Genomic DNA, 17734 nt, shown 5'->3' on the forward strand with positions numbered 1-17734 from the left:
CATCCTATTCTGTTGCACAGCGACAGTAGTAAAAAGGCAGTCATATTGGTAAGCCTGCTTATGGATTCCAAATCAAATGCAAAAACCGATTCCGACTCAGAATCGGTTGTTGCATTTGATTTGGAATCCATACTGACTCCATTCAGGATTCCGAATGGTTTGGCCGGTGAGGTTCTTTACTGACACAGTTAAACTCACTTTTCTTGACAGTTCGCTTGTTATACTGTTACATACACGGAAACGAAAAACTACCTAAAATTGAGTTCCTTTGACTCAATCTCGTGGTATCGTGGGGGAACTTAAAATTAGGTAAACCGTGTTGAAGGTAGTTTCCATTTAACCACGACAAAAATTACAACTCATAGGTTTTTTATACTCAAATTGAAGTTGAATTTACCTAATTTTGAGTACACCCCAAACAACTCAAAAGTACCTTCCTCCACGGAAGACTTAACTGTATCAGTAAAGAACCTAATTATTTCGCAAAAGTTCATGGGAATCGACTACTGGTTTATCATAGACCCTTATTCTTGTTTACGACGAATGTAAGATTTGTTCGAAAGCGATTCGAACGAATAGTAAGCCCATTTGATTTTCCTGTCGTAAACGAGAATACAAACCACTTTTGAACGAATCTCGATTTCGTCGTAAACAAGAATAAGGGTGATCATGTCCTGTTAGGCCTCATACAAAACTTAAAAGTTTAACTTCGTCCAAGGAAGTTGGATTGATTTGTAGTCTTCGACAAAGTTGTAGGCAATAAAATTATTGTTCCTACAAGTCATTTGAAAAAATATAAATAAAATATATGTTGTATCCCCGATGCGAAACATAAGTAAAGGTCAAAACTTTTTCACACATTCGACGCACGGTACGGTGGCACAAGGCTGAAAAGTCTCAACGAGTATAGCAGAAAAGATTCGAAATAAACGGAAAAAATCTAATGTTAAGGGAATTTGTATTCTATATTTTAATCAACTTCATTGACTAGCACTTTTTTATTGATTACACTTCTTTTAGATATATATAGATAATCCGTACAATTTTGTCTAGATTCGTGTCACTTTTGCCATGCTTAATAGATGAGTAATCATTACAATTAGTATAGCTTTTTAGAGGATGGTCTACATAATTTTACTTAGCCTTTCCCTGGTTGGCAACAGATTCAATAGCCTTCCGAACAGTTTCCTCATCGCCAAGGAATTTCATCGAAACAACCGGTTTCAAATTCTCATCCAATTCGTATACGAAAGGAATACCGGTGGGTAAATTCAAGCCCATGATAGCTTCATCGGTCAACTGGTCCAGATGTTTGACAATACCACGCAGACTATTGCCGTGGGCAGCGATAATGATGTTCTTACCCTCTCTGAGCTGTGGAATGATAACGTCGTTCCAGTAAGGCAGTGTACGCGCTATGGTAAGCTTGAGCGACTCGGCCATCGGGAACTCTTCTGGCTTTGGATCGCCCTTATAGCGATCGTCCTTAACAATTGAATTGTAATAAGCATGATCTGGTTCCATGTTTGGTGGCGGGACATCAAAGCTGCGACGCCAAATTAGAACTTGGTCCTCGCCGTATTTGGCTGCAGTTTCCGATTTATTTAAACCAGTTAAACCACCGTAATGACGCTCGTTTAGACGCCATGTTTTTTGAATTGTTATTCCGGTTTGGCCGGATTCGGTCAGTATAGAGTTCAAGGTGACCTGTGCGCGGGTCAAAAGAGAAGTGTGGGCAATGTCAAATTTTAATCCTGCCTCTTTGATAGCTTTTCCGGCAGCCAGTGCTTCTTCCTTGCCTAAAACAAAAACGAAGCAAATATACATAAATTTGTTACATCACGATACTAAAATTCTCTATATTTTACTCACCCTTGTCACTGAGATTAGCGTCAAACCAACCACAGAAAAGATTTTTCTGATTCCACTCAGATTCCCCGTGACGGACCATTACAATACGATATTTAGCCGCCATCTTTAATATAGAATTAAATACTTTAATTTCTACAGAAATACTTCTTTTTCCACCACAGGAAGATTTAAGTAATTAACAAACTGTTCAAGAGTACGCTCAGAAACAAAAACCACAATGACAAATTTTTTTGCTGAACTGATACTTGCTGACCTCTCTTTGACAGCGGCAAGGTCAAATTGTCCTGCATGAGCAGCGTTGCCAAGTATTTATTTCCAATCTTATACACTGAAAATGATCCACACATGCAATTCGAGCTCCTCCCACCCAGTTAAGCTCAGCCGAAAATGAACCGGAATTCTGGCTGATTACAGTTCGCATTCCGGCTCGACACAACCGATTCTAGTTAGAATCGGTTGTGTCACGAACCGGGATACATACGGGAATCAGCCAGAACGCCGGTTTATTTCCGGCTGAACTTTACCAGGCAGTTAAGCTCAGTCGGAATTCTGGCAGGTTCTAGTTCCCAGTTAAGCTCAGCCGGAAATTAACTGAAATTCTGGCTGGTTCAAGTTCGTATTCTGGTTCCAGTGACACAAACGATTCTAGTTAGCTCTGGAAATGCTCTCAGACCCAGTTAAGCTCAGCCGGCGATTAACCGGAATTCTGGCTGGTTGCAGTTCGTATTCCAGCTCCAGTAACACAACCAATTCTAGTTAGAATCGGTTGTGTCACTGGAGCCGGAATATGAACTGGAACCAGTCACTATTTCAGCTCATTTCCGGCTGAACTTTACTGGCTGGGCTGTGAAGTAACGCTGAAGTCATGGCGAGACATGAATTTTAAAATGAATAGAACACCCGCTGAAACTGCTGCTAAAGACAACAATTTCTAGTTTTAAAATTTTCAGTTTTATGTCACAGAGAAAAGACATCCATGATCGAACAAAAATATTTAAAAAACGTGTGTAAACATTTGAATTAATATACGATAAACACTAGCGTCGCCGCACCAACCTATCCCAACTATCCGTCAAATCCATTGCGGAACCGGTTCGATATCCTGAATGCAATCAGTATGGAATCTTGCTCAACCCTCTAAGAACGGTTGGTTTCAAAATCGTCCAATGACGGACGTTCGTTGGACCAATTTGGACAACGTCCAAATAACCGTTCAACGAACGTCCATCGTTGGACCCGTGTTGAACGATTTTGAAACAAATTTTTGGACGTCTCAGTGGGAAAGAAAACAACCGATTCCGACTATCGGTTGATGCATTTGAGCTGGAATTCCTGCTGGAAGTCCGAACCGTTTCCGGATTAGTTTGACTGGGTAGAGGAATAACTGTTGTCAATTCTGTCGAACTCAGCCACAAAAAAACATGACGACAGTAGCGCACCTGGTTTGGATACCCCAACTACCTTCGAAACCGTTAGAGATTTTACACAAGTTGAATGCTGAAGATGGACGTCTGTTCTCTGTGTTTATGTTATAGAACTGTCAAAATTAGGAATCTTGAACTGAAACACTCCTGAGCCCAGTAAAGTTCAGCCGGAAATGAACTGGAATTTCGGGCTGGTTCCAGTTCGTATATGGGCTCCAGTGACAACTGATTCTAACTAGAATCGGTTGTGTCACTGGAACCGGAATATGAACTGGAACCAGCCAGAATTCCAGTTCATTTCCGTCTGAGCTTAACTGGGAACATGCCCTACACGCAAAAATAAAACAACCCACAAAATAAGTTCTTTTAACTTAAATTTAGGTACTTTTGAGTTGTGCGTTGCTTTCGCACTTATTAGTGTTGTCAAAAACAAAACGAGAGATTCGACTCAGTCGAGGTCTTCCGTGCAGTATGGTATTTTTGAGTTGTTTGGGGTATACTCAAAATCAAGGATAGGAAGAATCGCATCGTTTTATGCTCACTCTCACGCGCACTCACCCACATCCGATGCTTTATTCTGTCTTTCTTGTTTATGAGTGTCATCTGTTGAGCTCCCGATCGGCTAAAGCCAAGCGAATATGGTAGCTCACATGTTCGTATTTTTTCTCTCTTACGCTCACCTTGGATCGCTGCGATTTAGGTTCTTTCCGATACATGTTCGGAATTGTATCCGAACAATGATGAGCGGATCCGTTCGGCAATGCGATTCTTCCTCAAAAATTTGGATCGCGATCTATGTTCGTCTAAATCGAAAATCGATTCAATTCCCACCGCACGCGAGCGGGAGCGGTGCTTGCGATTATTTGCATTGACGCCGCCGCAGTGTTTTGTATCGATGAAGTGGTGTAGTGTCAGTCGAGTGCATGTGCGTGTTTGTAATATGCTAAGCGAGCAGATTGTCCCTTTGTATATCGTTGATATTCCTCATAGGTATAGATGAATAGCGGACCAGAGATGCCAGGTACTTTTTTCAAATGTCTGCAATAATAATTTTACAAGTCTGAGAAGAACAAAAAATGTCAGGAAAGCTAGTGTAACCAAAAGCCTTTGTATTCAAAAATCTGTAAATATCTGCAACCAAACTAAAAAATCTGCAAATATCTGCAACTAAACTAAAAAATCTGCAAATATCTGCGTCATCGAAAAAATCTGCAGTTTAAATAAAAAGTCTGCGAATTTGCAGACTTGTCTGCAAATCTGGCATCTCTGTAGCGGACTTTACGGGTTCAATATTGAGTTCTACAAGATGACGACACGAATGAAGTCATAATGAATGAAGTTCATGTTTGACAATTCTCGGTGGTTTGTTTACTTTGTCAGATGCGTGAGTGCGAGCGCAACGGTTGCTCATCTGTTACATTCGAACTCACGTAACTTCTATGAAAACAAACCACCGAGAATTGTCAAAAGAAGTTCATCCGGCTCGTTTTGTGGGGTTATGTCGGTTGGTGTAAAACCTAATTTTTGATGCACATTCTGGCTGGTTCCAGTTCGTATTCCGGCTCCAGTGACACAACCGATTCTAACTAGAATCGGTTGTGTCACTGAAGCCGGTGTGCGAACTGGAACCAGCCAGAATTCCGATTCATTTCCGGTTGAGCTTAACTGGGTAAGAGCCGCTAATCATTAACAGACTTTGGAGTTTTTGTTTTCAAGACAGTTTGATGTTTTGCATAATTTGTAGTATGATAGTACAGTAAGTTGACTTTGTGACCAAGCCGGGGTGCGTGGAATCGGTTTCTTTCACTAGACTGTTCACAGTGATGTTATGTGGATCTAATTCGAATGATGAGCGGTCAAGAATGGATCTGGAACGTGATGTTCCGGGTACGACGATTTATCCATCTGTTCTAAATATTGTTTTTGATTGCTTATCCTTTTTGTGGTGCTTTTTGTTTTTCCTGCTGTCAATCATCATATCGACATAGATTTTTCATTAGGGCTTAAATCGCAAATGTAAACAAACTGCGTTTTCGCTATTACGACATTATGCAACAAAAATACTACAAGATTGAGGTGAAAATTAGTTAAAATGGTTTTTAGTTCGATGTATAATTAAAGCACAGAGAACAGACATCCATGATCGAACAAAAATATTTAAAAAACGTGTGTAAACATTTGAATTAATATACTAAAAACACTAGCGCCGCCACACCAACCTATCCCAACCCACTGAGAAGTCCAAAAAATTGTTTCAAAATCGTTCAACACGGGTCCAACGATGGACGTTCGTTGAACGGTTATTTGGACGATGTCCAAATTGGTCCAACGAACGTCCTTCATTGGACGATTTTGAAACCAACCGTTCTTAGAGGGAACTATCCGTCAAATCGATTCCGGAACCGGTTCGAAATCCTGGATGGATTCAGCATGGAATCTAGCTCAAAGAAAACAACCGATTCCGACTCAATCGGTTGACGCATTTGAGATGGAATTCATGCTGGAAGACCGAATCGGTTCCGGACTAGTTTGACTGGGTAGAGGAATAACCGCTGTCAATTCTGTCGAACTCAGCCACAAAAAAACATGACGACAGTAGCGCACCTGGTTTAGATATCCAAACTACCTTCGAAACCGTTAGAGATTTTACACAAGTTGAATGCTGAAGATGGACGTCTGTTCTCTGTGATTAAAGAAAACAAAACGGCGAAACATGCATTTTCTTCGAGATTTCGACTTAGGCCCTTCTTCTCATATGGAATATAAAGGCCAAACTTACATTTTTATACAGAAGCGGGCGTACGGTTATTATTCACAAATAAAAGAATAAACGGCGATTCTGTTATATAAATGATAAGCAATATCTACTATGATCATGTCTACTCGATAGTTGTTGCACATATACATTCGAATATTTCGATATTTTCATGAAATTTGAAGAAAAGATTCACGCGCCCTTTTACATTGGGTTTCTATGCGCCCATTTGCTGAGCCCTATTAAAAAGTATACTGTCAAGCTCGCGCATTTACCCAGCCCTACCCAGCAAGACAGAGTCAGTTTAGCCCATTTACCGCGCCCTTCTGAAAATTATGTACATGGTTTAGCCCTTCCGCAAATGGTGGTTGCTGAAGGGCGAAATCACGACTGCGATGCAAATTGGGCGTAATCATTTTTTTAGTTTCTACCAACTAAAAGCACATAGGAATTAAATTCTTTGTTATATTGTCATAAGGTTTAACGAAAAATGCTTCCGGAAAAACACGGTCATAAAGTAATTTATACCTACAATAAAAACTACATTTAGAAAACCTTCGCCGAATATTGAAACTGATTTTTCTCCATTTGAGTACATTGCGACTTAGGTCCTAATGAAAGATCTGTGTCGATATATACTAGTGAAGAATGTTTGATCTTGTTTGTGTTCCATATTGGCGGTCCTTACACGTTCAGTTGTTTTGTCAATACTGGAGCGTATTGACAAGGTTATTCAACGTGTAACGGAATGGAGGAAGTATTGACGATATGTGTGTTTTATGTTTCTTGGAGGCTGTTCAATGATAGTACAGTAAGATTGCGTTTTTGGCACGTTCCGATTTTTGCATGCTCCCTTTTTGGTACACTCAGATTTTGGCAACAAATGGATTCCGTTTTTGGCAACATTATTGTTGTACATAATAGCACAGAGAACAGACATCCATGATCGAACAAAAATATTTAAAAAACGTGTAAACATTTGAATTAATATACGAAAAACACTAGCGCCGCCACACCAACCTATCCCAACTATCCGTCAAATCGATTCAGTAACCGGTTCGAAATCCTGGATGGATTCAGCATGGAATCTAGCTCAAAGAAAACAACCGATTCCGACTCTATCGGTTGACGCATTTGAGCTGGAGTTCATGCTGGAAGTCCGAATCGGTTCCGGACTAGTTTGACTGCCCTCTAAGAACGGTTGGTTTCAAAATCGTCCAATGAAGGACATTCGTTGGACCAATTTGGACAACGTCCAAATAACCGTTCAACGAACGTCCATCGTTGGACCCGTGTTGAACGATTTTGAAACAATTTTTTGGACGTCTCAGTGGGTGGGTATAGGAATAACCGCTGTCAATTCTGTCGCACTCAGCCACAAAAAAACATGACGACAGTAGCGCACCTGGTTTAGATATCCAAACTACCACAGAGAACAGACATCCATGATCGAACAAAAATATTTAAAAAACGTGTGTAAACATTTGAATTAATATACTAAAAACACTAGCGCCGCCACACCAACCTATCCCAACTATCCGTCAAATCGATTCCGGAACCGGTTCGAAATCCTGGATGGATTCAGCATGGAATCTAGCTCAAAGAAAACAACCGATTCCGACTCAATCGGTTGACGCATTTGAGATGGAATTCATGCTGGAAGACCGAATCGGTTCCGGACTAGTTTGACTGGGTAGAGGAATACCGCTGTCAATTCTGTCGAACTCAGCCACAAAAAAACATGACGACAGTAGCGCACCTGGTTTAGATATCCAAACTACCTTCGAAACCGTTAGAGATTTTACACAAGTTGAATGCTGAAGATGGACGTCTGTTCTCTGTGATAATAGGTCTTTTAAAAATGCGCAATAGATATTTTTTGTATCAATTGATATCACATTTTACTTTATTTCCAAACATGGGAGTCATATTAACCCTCAAAGGCGCAAATAACTCTTTTTTCATTTTGTGAAAGTTCTTTCATAGTTTCAATACATTACCACAGAGAACAGACGTCCATCTTCAGCATTCAACTTGTGTAAAATCTCTAACGGTTTCGAAGGTAGTTTGGATATCTAAACCAGGTGCGCTACTGTCGTCATGTTTTTTTTTGTGGCTGAGTGCGACAGAATTGACAGCGGTTATTCCTATACCCAGTCAAACTAGTCCGGAACCGATTCGGACTTCCAGCATGAACTCCAGCTCAAATGCGTCAACCAATAGAGTCGGAATCGGTTGCTTTCTTTGAGCTAGATTCCGTGCTGAATCCATCCAGGATTTCGAACCGGTTCCGGAATCGATTTGACGGATATTTGGGATAGGTTGGTGTGGCGGCGCTAGTGTTTTTCGTATATTATTTCAAATGTTTACACACGTTTTTTAAATATTTTTGTTCGATCATGGATGTCTGTTCTCTGTGACATTACTGTGATAATTTTGAAAGGTTTGGGTAATATTGTTTTAAAACAGCGTAATGCATTTAAGGGTTAACTATATTTTAAGCTATACGTGTTATATTTATTGATTACAATGCATAGAAATGTATTATTTATATATAATATAACTGGTAACAGTGTAACTAGTGTCTAACGGAATCAATTTTTATAGTAAGACACAGAGTCTGTGAACTTTAGGAGTCAAATACAGAGGAATGCGCTACACTGGATAATAAGACTATTTCTGGAAAAAAAATTTCAAAAGAACCTTTTGTTTGGACAGTTGAAAGTGATTTTTACAACAAAAATGGTTTCCTTCAAACCTAAATATCTTGAGGCTTTACAATTCGATTTTCAATCTATCGAGCTCGGTCACTAAAAATATGACGACAGTAACGCACCGGGTTGAGATATCCCAATTAGCTTCGATAACGTTAGTGAGTTTTACACAAGTTGAACGCTAAAGATGCACGTCTGTTCTCTGTGGTATGTGCTTCTCTTTCAGTAATAAGCTACTACTCAATGTTTGCTTTCCGAAGCACAATAGAATTCCCCTAGAATCTTTGCAAAAATCCAGTTGCTTGGAAAAGATAGCTGAAGACTGTCCAAATTGATAGTATTTATAAGTTCTTCAGTTCTACGCAGTTCTGTGTCGTAAGTGCCCCAGTTATCGCAATGAACACCATTCTCAGCAGATAGCTAAGCTTTTACAGGATCGTCGTCACTTCTTCCATCTGACACCACACAAGAACATTATTAAACATACATTTTTTTTATATAAACTCAAAGATGTAATACGGTTTGAGACTCCAAGTTTTCCTAACAGCTTTTCTGTGTTGCCTGAAGGCTTTTCACATTTTTTTGGGTCTGACCGTAATGACAACCGTTTAGTTTAAATTCTAATATAATTCGCACAATACTCACAATCATAGAATTGCGACCTGGATTAAAATTCGCATCTTCGTAAAATTAACCATGTATAATTTTTCAAATTTGAATCTTAAGAATGTATCTTTATACCGTGAGATTTAACCAATTTTCTCTGAAAGTATTATCACAGAGAACAGACGTCCATCTTCAGCATTCAACTTGTGTAAAATCTCTAACGGTTTCGAAGGTAGTTTGGATATCTAAACCAGGTGCGCTACTGTCGTCATGTTTTTTTTTGTGGCTGAGTGCGACAGAATTGACAGCGGTTATTCCTATACCCACCCTCTAAGAACGGTTGGTTTCAAAATCGCCCAATGAAGGACGTTCGTTGGACCAATTTGGGCATCGTCCAAATAACCGTTCAACGAACGTCCATCGTTGGACCCGTGTTGAACGATTTTGAAACAATTTTGTTGGACGTCTCAGTGGGCAGTCAAACTAGTCCGGAACCGATTCGGACTTCCAGCATGAACTCCAGCTCAAATGCGTCAACCGATAGAGTCGGAATCGGTTGTTTTCTTTGAGCTAGATTCCATGCTGAATTCATCCAGGATTTCGAACCGGTTCCGGAATCGATTTGACGGATAGTTGGGATAGGTTGGTGTGGCGGCGCTAGTGTTTTTCGTATATTATTTCAAATGTTTACACACGTTTTTTAAATATTTTTGTTCGATCATGGATGTCTGTTCTCTGTGCTACACAGCAGGAATTGCCACTCCGTGCGGTGTCCAGGCGGACACTGACTCCTACCGATATTTTCAGGCCAGCCATATATTTCAATCGTTCAGTTTCAGGATTGCGCACGAAGATTTTGATCACTTTTCTGAACGAACATGTTCGCTGCCGAATATGTTCGATGGCACTCATTACGTCACTGCATCGGCAATGTGGAACGCGTTAAAAAATTTTGCGATTTCCGATTCTCTCTCTTTTCGTAATGGCATACGGTGTGATGCGGAACGAGTTGTGTAGGTCTGTATCTTTTTAACGAGAGCGTAAACCCCCGACGATGTATAAGGAAACAAATTCATGTACGCTCATGGCGGTGAGCGAGTTTTCCGCACCTTGCTCAAAATTAGGTAAATGCAACTTAAATGTAAGTAATTTAAACTCAAGGTTGAGTTATGATTTTTTCCGTAGTTAAATGGAAACTACCTTCAACACGGTTTACCTAATTTTACCTTCCTGCACGATACCACGAGATTGAGCCAAAAGTATTCAATTTTAGGTAGTTTTTCGGTGGCTTGTAATAAGGGCGAAACCCGGTCAAAAAATGCGGACGAACATGCGACACACAACTCAAAAGCAAGTTAAAAGAACTTAGGGCATGTTCAGGAGTGTTTCAGTTTTAGATAAATAATGTTGACAGTTCTATAATATAAAACAGAAAATTTTAAAACTGGAACTTGTTGTCCCCAGCAGCAGTTTTAGCGGGTGTTCTATTCAGTTTAAAATTCATGTCTCGCCATGCCTTCAGCGTTACTGCATTCAAATTTATTTTTCACCAGTCCATCGGGTCTAAGTGTCTGTGCTGAAAACTTTGCATGTATTTAAAACACAGTTCTAAACGTGTTTTAAAATCATCAACAAATAGAACAGCGTCGTATAACAGTTTTAAATTTTGAAACAAAACTGTTCGAAATTATAAAACAAAGCGCTCTGCTGCCCAGTTAAACTCATTCCGGAACCGGTTCGGTTTTCTGAATGGAGTCATTATGGATTCCAAATCAAATGCAACAACCGATTCCGACTCAGAATCGGTTGTTGCATTTGATTTGGAATCCATACTGACTCCATTCAGGATTCCGAATCAAATTCCGAATGGTTTGACCGGGTGGGGATGTGAATGTTTCAGTTTCAGTTCTACTTTGAAACTCCTATATAAAATAAAACGCTCCTGAACATGCTCTTACCCAGTTAAACTCAGCCGGAAATGAACCGGAATTCTGGCTGGTTCCAGTTCGTATTCCGGCTCTAGTGACACAACCGATTCTAGTTAGAATCGGTTGTGTCACTGGAGCCGGAATACGAACTGGAACCAATCAGAATTCCAGTTCATTTCCGGCTGAGCTTTACTGGGTATTGTTTGGGTTGTTTTATTTTTCCGTGCATCTTCCTAGGAAAGTTCAGCCGGAAATGAGCCGAAATTCCGGCTGGTTCCAGTTAGCACACCGGCTCCAGTGACACAACCGATTCTAGTTAGAATCGGTTGTGTCACTGTAGCGAGAATACTTACAGAAACCAGCCGGAATATCGAATAATTTCCGGCCGAACTTTACTGGGTGGCATCACTGTCGCTGTCATTCTGACATCTTATAATTTGACTTTGAGGTGGCGGACGTTCGCCATTTTTGGTGAGCTTCTAGCAAAGCTGTTTACTTGTGCCGGAAGCTTGTGCTCAAAGTAATTGACTGCGTATCGTGATATCGTTACCATTTTGAAGAGAAGTGATGGCTGAGTATCTTGCCTCGATCTTTGGCACTGAAAAAGATAAGTAAGTATCCTACTATTTCTGGCCAGATCAATTTTTGGTTGGACATACTCTGTTTATTTTGCCCTGACATTGAGCATTTTCACGTATTCTCTAGGGTCAACTGTTCATTCTACTTCAAAATCGGAGCTTGCCGTCATGGGGATCGCTGCTCACGTATTCACAATAAACCTACATTTTCGCAGACCTGTTTGCTGCAGAATTTATATGTGAATCCTCAGAATTCGGCTAAATCCGCCGACGGAAGTCACTGTGAGTGTTTCTATAGCTTATAGCATTTTCTTTTTTGCTTTCCGAAACACCAGTGTAGTGCAAGAAAGAGATAGGCTGATTACACACAAATTTGAATGAGTGTAGCACCGACTACACCGATGTAGTGCACTGTCGAAAATTATTAGCGTTTGCCATAGCCTTTCATTTTCGAATATTTTCAGTGGTGGCCAACGTTTCGGATGAAGAAATGCAGGAGCATTACGACAACTTTTTCGAAGATGTTTTTGTTGAATGTGAGGACAAATACGGCGAAATTGAGGAAATGAATGTTTGTGACAATTTGGGAGATCATTTGGTCGGCAATGTTTACATAAAATTTCGGCGCGAAGAAGACGCTGATCGGGCGGCGAAGGATCTCAACAATCGTTGGTTCGGTGGACGCCCAGTATACTCTGAGTTGTCACCCGTGACAGACTTTCGTGAAGCTTGTTGTCGCCAATACGAGATGGGCGAATGCACACGTTCTGGATTTTGCAATTTCATGCATCTGAAACCGATTTCACGTGAATTGCGCAGATATTTGTATTCTCGACGACGTGGGCGCTCTCGTTCGCGTTCGCGATCACCTAAAGGCGGCCGGCCACGAGAACGCTCACGTGAACGTAATCGCCGTTCTAGAAGCCGAGAACGTAAAGGACCCGAGCGAAACGACAATGGTCGCAAAGGAAGGTATTAAAGAAGTTCATATTTTGGCTAACAATTGTAAAACGACGAAGTCCGATAATTAAAGCAGATTGACTATAGTTTGGTGTATTATTTTTCCAACATTTTAAATTTCTGTACACTGCAAATAATCTGCACATTGAACTCAAGTGTTTAACACTTAATTTTGCCGCAACTGGTTTTACACTTAGCTTTTATGTGTCAGACACTTAACAACACACTTCTTTGAAAGCACATTAATTCCAACAGATGCCACACTTAAGTTTTATATGAATGGCGCATTCGAATCAAGTGTTTGGCAAATGGTTATTGAATGTAATCCACATAGTAATCAAGTTTGTATTAACTTGAATATTATAAAATATCCTATAAAAGGCATGTGAATAAATGTTATTTTTCAACTGACCAAATCATTATTATGTATAATTGGTATGAGGCCTGACAAATTAAAGAGTTTTCACTTCGATTCAATATTTTTATTTGAATTTTTTATGTACAACCTTAGCTTTACAAAAAGCAATCTTTTACAAAATTCAGTCTTCTTCTATAATATAAACGATCCAGTATTGTATGAACCATTATGGGTGGGCTGTCAAAATTTGTATTCAGATTGGGTTGATTGTTTTAATTACCTTGAACAAAGTTACTATTGCACGCGAGTACTTTTTCAAGTCACCTTCAATTAGTTTCGTTTTCTTTTCAATGTACCATTTCGCTATTATTCCAGCTAACTCGAGCTGTCGTCGTTCTGATAATGGTCCCGCCTTCGACAGCTTCAAAATTTCCTTGCCTGTTAATGATTCCTCAAGTTTTTTGCGCAATAAATCGGGGGTCAGTTCAACAACAGAATCCGCATCGTTTTCTTTCCCGAAGTCGCAATAGTATTTCTAAAAGTAGCTATCATTAGTTTCGAATTTTGAAATAAATATTTTATGCGCACCTCCGGTTGGTTGTTACTAGACTCTGGCCGAATGTTTGGGCTCAGCGTAGAAAAAACATCGTCGTGGTTTAAAACAGCCGACTTATGTTAGTTTGGGATACCACTTCCTGCTCTCCTTTCCTTCCTTCAATGAATGGAAAATTCTTATCAATCACCAAAAGCTGTTGTTTTCGTTTGTGGAACTTGCTCCAGTTGCCGCAACTGCGATGAAGGCAGTAGATTCTGTAAAGCATTAAATTCAATTATAGCTTGTGATATATGCCGCAAACACTAGCGCTGTTAAAACCAGTGATAGCTATACAATTGACTCACACGCACAAGGACATAATACCCGAAAGCACGATGTCTGGGAACTTATGACTAACACTAATATACGGACGTTATGATGCAGACGTACTGCGTTATATAGTCCAGGATTGAATAATGCACTCCTCGTATTGGATATTATGACGCATAGGAATTGTATCATGTCTCTGGTCACAAAGCCCCGAAGGAAGTGCATCATGGCCAACCCCTACTGGACGTTATGAAACTGTTTGAAAAATCTTGCGCAATTACCTGTGGAACTATTTCATTAAGCGAGGAAGACGAAGTAGACGTCTGAATATATTGGACCGAGCCTTTTTCTCTACTTCCGTAGCTAACTTCCTGTTCAATTTTGACAGCTTGAAGCTGAGTATCTTCCGCTAGCACACCTTCCTCACTCTGTGAAACAGAAATAACAGTTTGGTGAGTTAAGAATGAAGTATGAATTGTGCATAATGTCACGAACGTTGTGACAAACGTACCTGTGGAACTACTTCATCAAACGGGGAAGACGATGTAGATGCCTCAACATTTTGAGCTGATCCTGCTTCCCTGCCGTTTGTCAGTTGGAAACTGAATGTCCGATATCAAGCTTCCTTCACTCTGTGAAATAGGAAGATTAGGAGGGTGCAATAAGAATTATAGGTCACAATGTCTTGGACTTTATGACGCACTTCCCATAGGACGTTGATACAGTGCCTGAGAATCTTTTATATTTCTTGCTAACTTACCTGAGAAACTATTTCGTCAAACTGGGAAGGCGAGGTAGATGTTTCAGGTTTCTGCATCGATCCAATTGGTCCACTGTGGAAAATATTTTCCTGCAGATTTTCGTCCTGGATGCCGAAGTGCCGCTAGCACGCTTTCATCATTCTGTAAATAAAAAAGAATAAGTAATTAAATATGTTATACTTATACACAATGCAACGAATAACTTTTTAACGCAAACGTTGAAGAAATTTTATCTTCCACTTCTTCAACAAAAACAAATCCTTTATTTTGCAAGAATTCAACGATCTTGTTTACATCTCCATCTATGTAGTGACCTACAAAAAACATATCTAACAATTATGCAAACAAACATGCTAAATTCATTTACTTACCACCCAAAAATCCAAAATATATGGTGGAAATCCTAAACTAACGAGCTCAGCATGTGGCACAGCCATTTTTCTTCAAATCGATGTGGATTTTTTTATTCAAGTGTTTTCACACTTAATTTTGCCGCATTTGTGAAAAAATATAACCGTCAACAATAAAACTATTACTATTCAATATTTCGACACTTAAAATTTAAATGCGATGACAGTCAATCGAGTCATAAGGCTGCGCACTTAATTTTCAAGTGTAATTTTTGTAAAGGGCATATGGAAAGCACATGAATTCTCAATGTGGCCTGAAACTTAAATGTTATGTGTCTAATCTATTGAAATAAAAGTGTACATTATTTACAGTGTAGGAATCAAGAGTGTAACACCGACGTGGCAGATATTTCATTGTTTGGAAATGAAGCAATCGCTTCTGTCAAACTACGATTGGCGATTTGCGGCAAAGCCAAAATTAGTCATGCGACACCTATGATTCAGCTCATGAACTGGCAAAGTGATACAGTTTGCTTTTTTTCACCCGTAAGTGAGTCGTAGCTTACAACAAAATCTTCATTATCTTATCGGAAAAAGCTTACCACTGCCAAAATATGAATGAAACGAGTAAGAAATTTAGTTTTATTTGCAATTATTCTGAAATTACAGCCATTTGCAACTATTACACTCATACATTTCTTCGAAATGTAATCGGGGTATTATTGTGGTTATAAAAAATCGTTTCATAAATAAAGTTCCAACTCGAAACCGAGACCAAATCAGTACCAATGTCAAACTCCTTCATATTTTGAACTACGTAGGAGATTCAGTGAAGACTATCGGAGAGAAGGATCGGCTGTGCATGATACAAAGCTGACACTTTCCTATTATCCGGATATATTCTTTCCTCGCCTGATCTGGAGAGTTTCATGAATTTTTACCATCTCATGAAGGTTTAGCTTAACTTAGGACGAACGGGAAATGCTGTTGCGGCGGCTACGGTGCTCAACAAATTACATTTCGAAATAGCGCGCATATAGCTCTGCGAATAATATTAGAAACCACTATGTTTTACACTCTTTTCGCAAGATATTTACTCATCATCTTATAAAATGATGGTTTTCCTTCATTTTCATAAACAATTATCAACAAATTGATCGGTAATTTGGTGTTTAAAAGTCATTTTTTACCAATGTTTACAGAAAATATATGCACTATGACAGAACAGAATCAAATCAGTAACACTTTCCTTCCAGCGCTATCTGCGAGCGGTTTCAACGTAGAATCGCCAATAGATTGTTCCAGGTTCACTGCAAATAATCTGCACATTGAACTCAAGCGTTTTACACTTAATTTTGCCGCAACTGGTTTGACACTTAGATCTCATGTGTCAGACACTTAATAACAAACTTTTTTGAAATCGCCTTAATTCCAACAGAAACCACACTTAATTTTCATATGAATGGCATATTCAATACAAATGTTTGGCAAATGGTTATTGGATGTAATTCACATAGTATTCAAGTTTGTGTCAACTTGAATATTATATATTTTCATATGAAAGATATGTGACTAGATATTAATTTTCATATCGGGAAAGTATTATTATGTATGAGTGATACGAAGACTGATACATTAAAGAGTTTTCAGATTGATTTTTTTTTTCATTTATTTTTATGTACAATCTTATATACTACAAATAATTTTATTCAACGAAATTTAATCTTTTAAAATAACACTATCTACTATTGAAAGCACCACTACGGGTGAGCTGTTAAAATCTGTCCCGAACGTTACGACGCACTTCCCTACGGACATTACCTCTATAATTATTACATCAAACGAGGAAAAAGATGCAGGTGTCTAGAGTTATTGAGCCGTACCTGTTTCCCGATTAGGTCATAGCACTAAAGAATCCTATATATTTCTTGCTAAGTTGCCTGTGGAACTATTCCATCATACGGGGAAGACGAGGCAGATACCTAAGGGTTCTGTGCCAAGTTTATTTCTCCAGTGCTGAAAATAGTTTCCTGTCGAATCTCATCCTGGAAGCCGAATCGCCGCTAACACGCCTTCTCCATTCTGCAAAAAAAGAAAGAATAGATTATTAAGTTAATTATATTTTATGCTTATACATATAATATTGTAATGAATAATAGCTTTTTACCGCACTCGTTATCTTTGGCTGCTTCAACAAATCCTTTGTTCTGTAAGAATTCACAGGTCTTATTTATGTCAACTCCATTTTTGTTATGAGCTGCAAACGAAAGTTTATCTATCAATTATGCAAACAAGATAAATTGATTTACTTACCAATCAAAATCTCCGAAATATGCGGCGAAAATCCTAAATTGATAAGTTCAGCGTGTTGCGCAGCCATGTTGCCTCAAATCGATGTGGAAAAAACTTTTATTTAAGCGTTTTTACACTTAATGTTGCCGCATTTGTGAGAAAACATAAGTTTGTGACCTTTTACTAGGACGGTCACAATACTACCCTTGGTCACTGAGTCAGCTAAAATTACATTACCATATTTATTGTCATTTTTTGTTTTGCGTGTACA

The 17734-nt window shown here is 39.2% G+C and overlaps 2 protein-coding genes and 1 long non-coding RNA gene across 3 annotated transcripts; 1 reads left to right on the forward strand and 2 right to left on the reverse strand.

Annotated features, from left to right (window-relative positions):
* Positions 1–946: 946 nt before the first annotated feature.
* LOC131677832 (phosphoglycerate mutase 2) lies at positions 947–2146 on the reverse strand. The gene is made up of 2 exons (XM_058957894.1): positions 1873–2146; positions 947–1799 (listed from the first exon to the last, which is right to left on the reverse strand). Exons 1-2 carry the CDS (start codon positions 1973–1975, stop codon positions 1135–1137), a joined length of 768 nt encoding a protein of 255 aa, XP_058813877.1. The 5' UTR covers positions 1976–2146; the 3' UTR covers positions 947–1134.
* Positions 2147–11736: 9590 nt separating this feature from the next.
* On the forward strand, positions 11737–12923 carry LOC131677834 (splicing factor U2af 38 kDa subunit). Its single transcript, XM_058957895.1, has 3 exons — positions 11737–11910; positions 12005–12159; positions 12342–12923. Exons 1-3 carry the CDS (start codon positions 11867–11869, stop codon positions 12854–12856), a joined length of 714 nt encoding a protein of 237 aa, XP_058813878.1. The 5' UTR covers positions 11737–11866; the 3' UTR covers positions 12857–12923.
* A 426-nt stretch (positions 12924–13349) lies between these two features.
* LOC131676322 (uncharacterized) lies at positions 13350–15404 on the reverse strand. Its single transcript, XR_009303121.1, has 7 exons — positions 15193–15404; positions 15025–15135; positions 14821–14962; positions 14572–14692; positions 14342–14488; positions 13784–14005; positions 13350–13730 (listed from the first exon to the last, which is right to left on the reverse strand). It is a non-coding gene; the product is annotated as an uncharacterized LOC131676322 (long non-coding RNA).
* Between the last annotated feature and the right edge of the window lie 2330 nt (positions 15405–17734).

This window comes from Topomyia yanbarensis, chromosome 1 (genome assembly GCF_030247195.1).
Source record: "Topomyia yanbarensis strain Yona2022 chromosome 1, ASM3024719v1, whole genome shotgun sequence".
In the NCBI taxonomy this organism is placed as follows: Eukaryota; Metazoa; Arthropoda; class Insecta; order Diptera; family Culicidae; genus Topomyia; species Topomyia yanbarensis.

Bases quoted from the DNA above. Each gene is read 5' to 3' on its own strand.
- LOC131677832 (XM_058957894.1), bottom strand. From the start codon at position 1,975: ATGGCGGCTAAATATCGTATTGTAATGGTCCGTCACGGGGAATCTGAG. The intron at 1,800-1,872 runs GTGAGTAAAATA...TTTTTGTTTTAG, and splicing joins CGCTAATCTCAGTGACAAGG to GCAAGGAAGAAGCACTGGCT.
- LOC131677834 (XM_058957895.1), top strand. From the start codon at position 11,867: ATGGCTGAGTATCTTGCCTCGATCTTTGGCACTGAAAAAGATAA. The intron at 11,911-12,004 runs GTAAGTATCCTA...CGTATTCTCTAG, and splicing joins TTTGGCACTGAAAAAGATAA to GGTCAACTGTTCATTCTACT. The intron at 12,160-12,341 runs GTGAGTGTTTCT...GAATATTTTCAG, and splicing joins ATCCGCCGACGGAAGTCACT to TGGTGGCCAACGTTTCGGAT.